A 931-nucleotide genomic window follows, 5' to 3' on the forward strand; every position below is an offset into this window, starting at 1 on the left:
GCGCCCACGGATGGGGATGAAGAGGGAGTCTCTCCTGCCTTCGCTTTCCTCCACTGTGCTGTGCTCGTCATCAGCAAACTCGTTCTCTGAACCCGGGTCACGAAATCGCCCTTTGTAGCTGAAGATGCTGCTCTTGCTATTGTGTCGGGAGAGAAAAGGGGAGCCTGGGATACTGAGGAGAGACTAGGAGGGAGAAAAGAAAGAATGACAACAGCGTGAATAGCGTGGAAAGAAAGCACCGCAGTGCCGTCAAGTGCTGCTAAAGTGGTTTCGCTCCCTCTCCAGGTCTACACAAACCATCACCACTTTGACGTGGGCTGTACTTAAGAAGCTGTTCACTCTTGGCTGGCTGAGCTATGCTGGTGAAGAAGTTACCTGGTTAGATTCACTACTCTCAGGAAAAATTTATGCCAGGGTAAGTGTGTGCAAGGGCTGTAAACCTGGTCTGTAAGTGGATCCTCCTGATCCACTGCAAGTTTAAGACAGTGAGCAGATTCCTCTGACACGCTAATCAGCATATTATCCTGACTACAAGCAAGCATAAACATTAGCAAAGGAAATTAAAAATACCTGGTTCATGATGGAAAACTTCCTTCCTAGCCTGTTATCCGGTAGCCTGAATGCTTTCCTCCTCATGCCATCCTCAGATTCAGACTTGAACACCTTCTCATTGTCACACTTCTCCTCTCCTTCTGACAGTTCCTTGTCCTTTCGTTTTTTCCTCCTGTTTCGACGCTCCTTGGCGCTCTTGGAACTGAGTTTGGAAATCTCTGAAGAACTCCGAGACATCCTCCCTCCACCATCATCTTCCACAGCATCTTCAGAGACCGTCCCTGCCGAAGTGACCATAGCAGCAGCCTGAGGGGGGAGGCAAGAGAAGGGAAAAATAAATCAGATCTTACCATGATTAATAGTCCATTTTCTGCCTTAA

General features: G+C 48.2%; 1 protein-coding gene across 1 annotated transcript in view; it reads right to left on the minus strand.

Annotated features, from left to right (window-relative positions):
• LOC104528878 (sodium channel protein type 8 subunit alpha) overlaps positions 1 to 931 on the minus strand; it is a 31,549-nt gene that overhangs the window by 10,866 nt on the left and 19,752 nt on the right. Inside the window, 2 exon segments of the mRNA XM_010173023.1 lie at positions 2 to 183; positions 571 to 858. Coding sequence (XP_010171325.1) covers positions 2 to 183; positions 571 to 858 — 470 coding nt within the window.

This window comes from Antrostomus carolinensis, unplaced genomic scaffold (genome assembly GCF_000700745.2).
Source record: "Antrostomus carolinensis isolate BGI_N321 unplaced genomic scaffold, ASM70074v2 scaffold6938, whole genome shotgun sequence".
NCBI classification, from domain to species: Eukaryota; Metazoa; Chordata; class Aves; order Caprimulgiformes; family Caprimulgidae; genus Antrostomus; species Antrostomus carolinensis.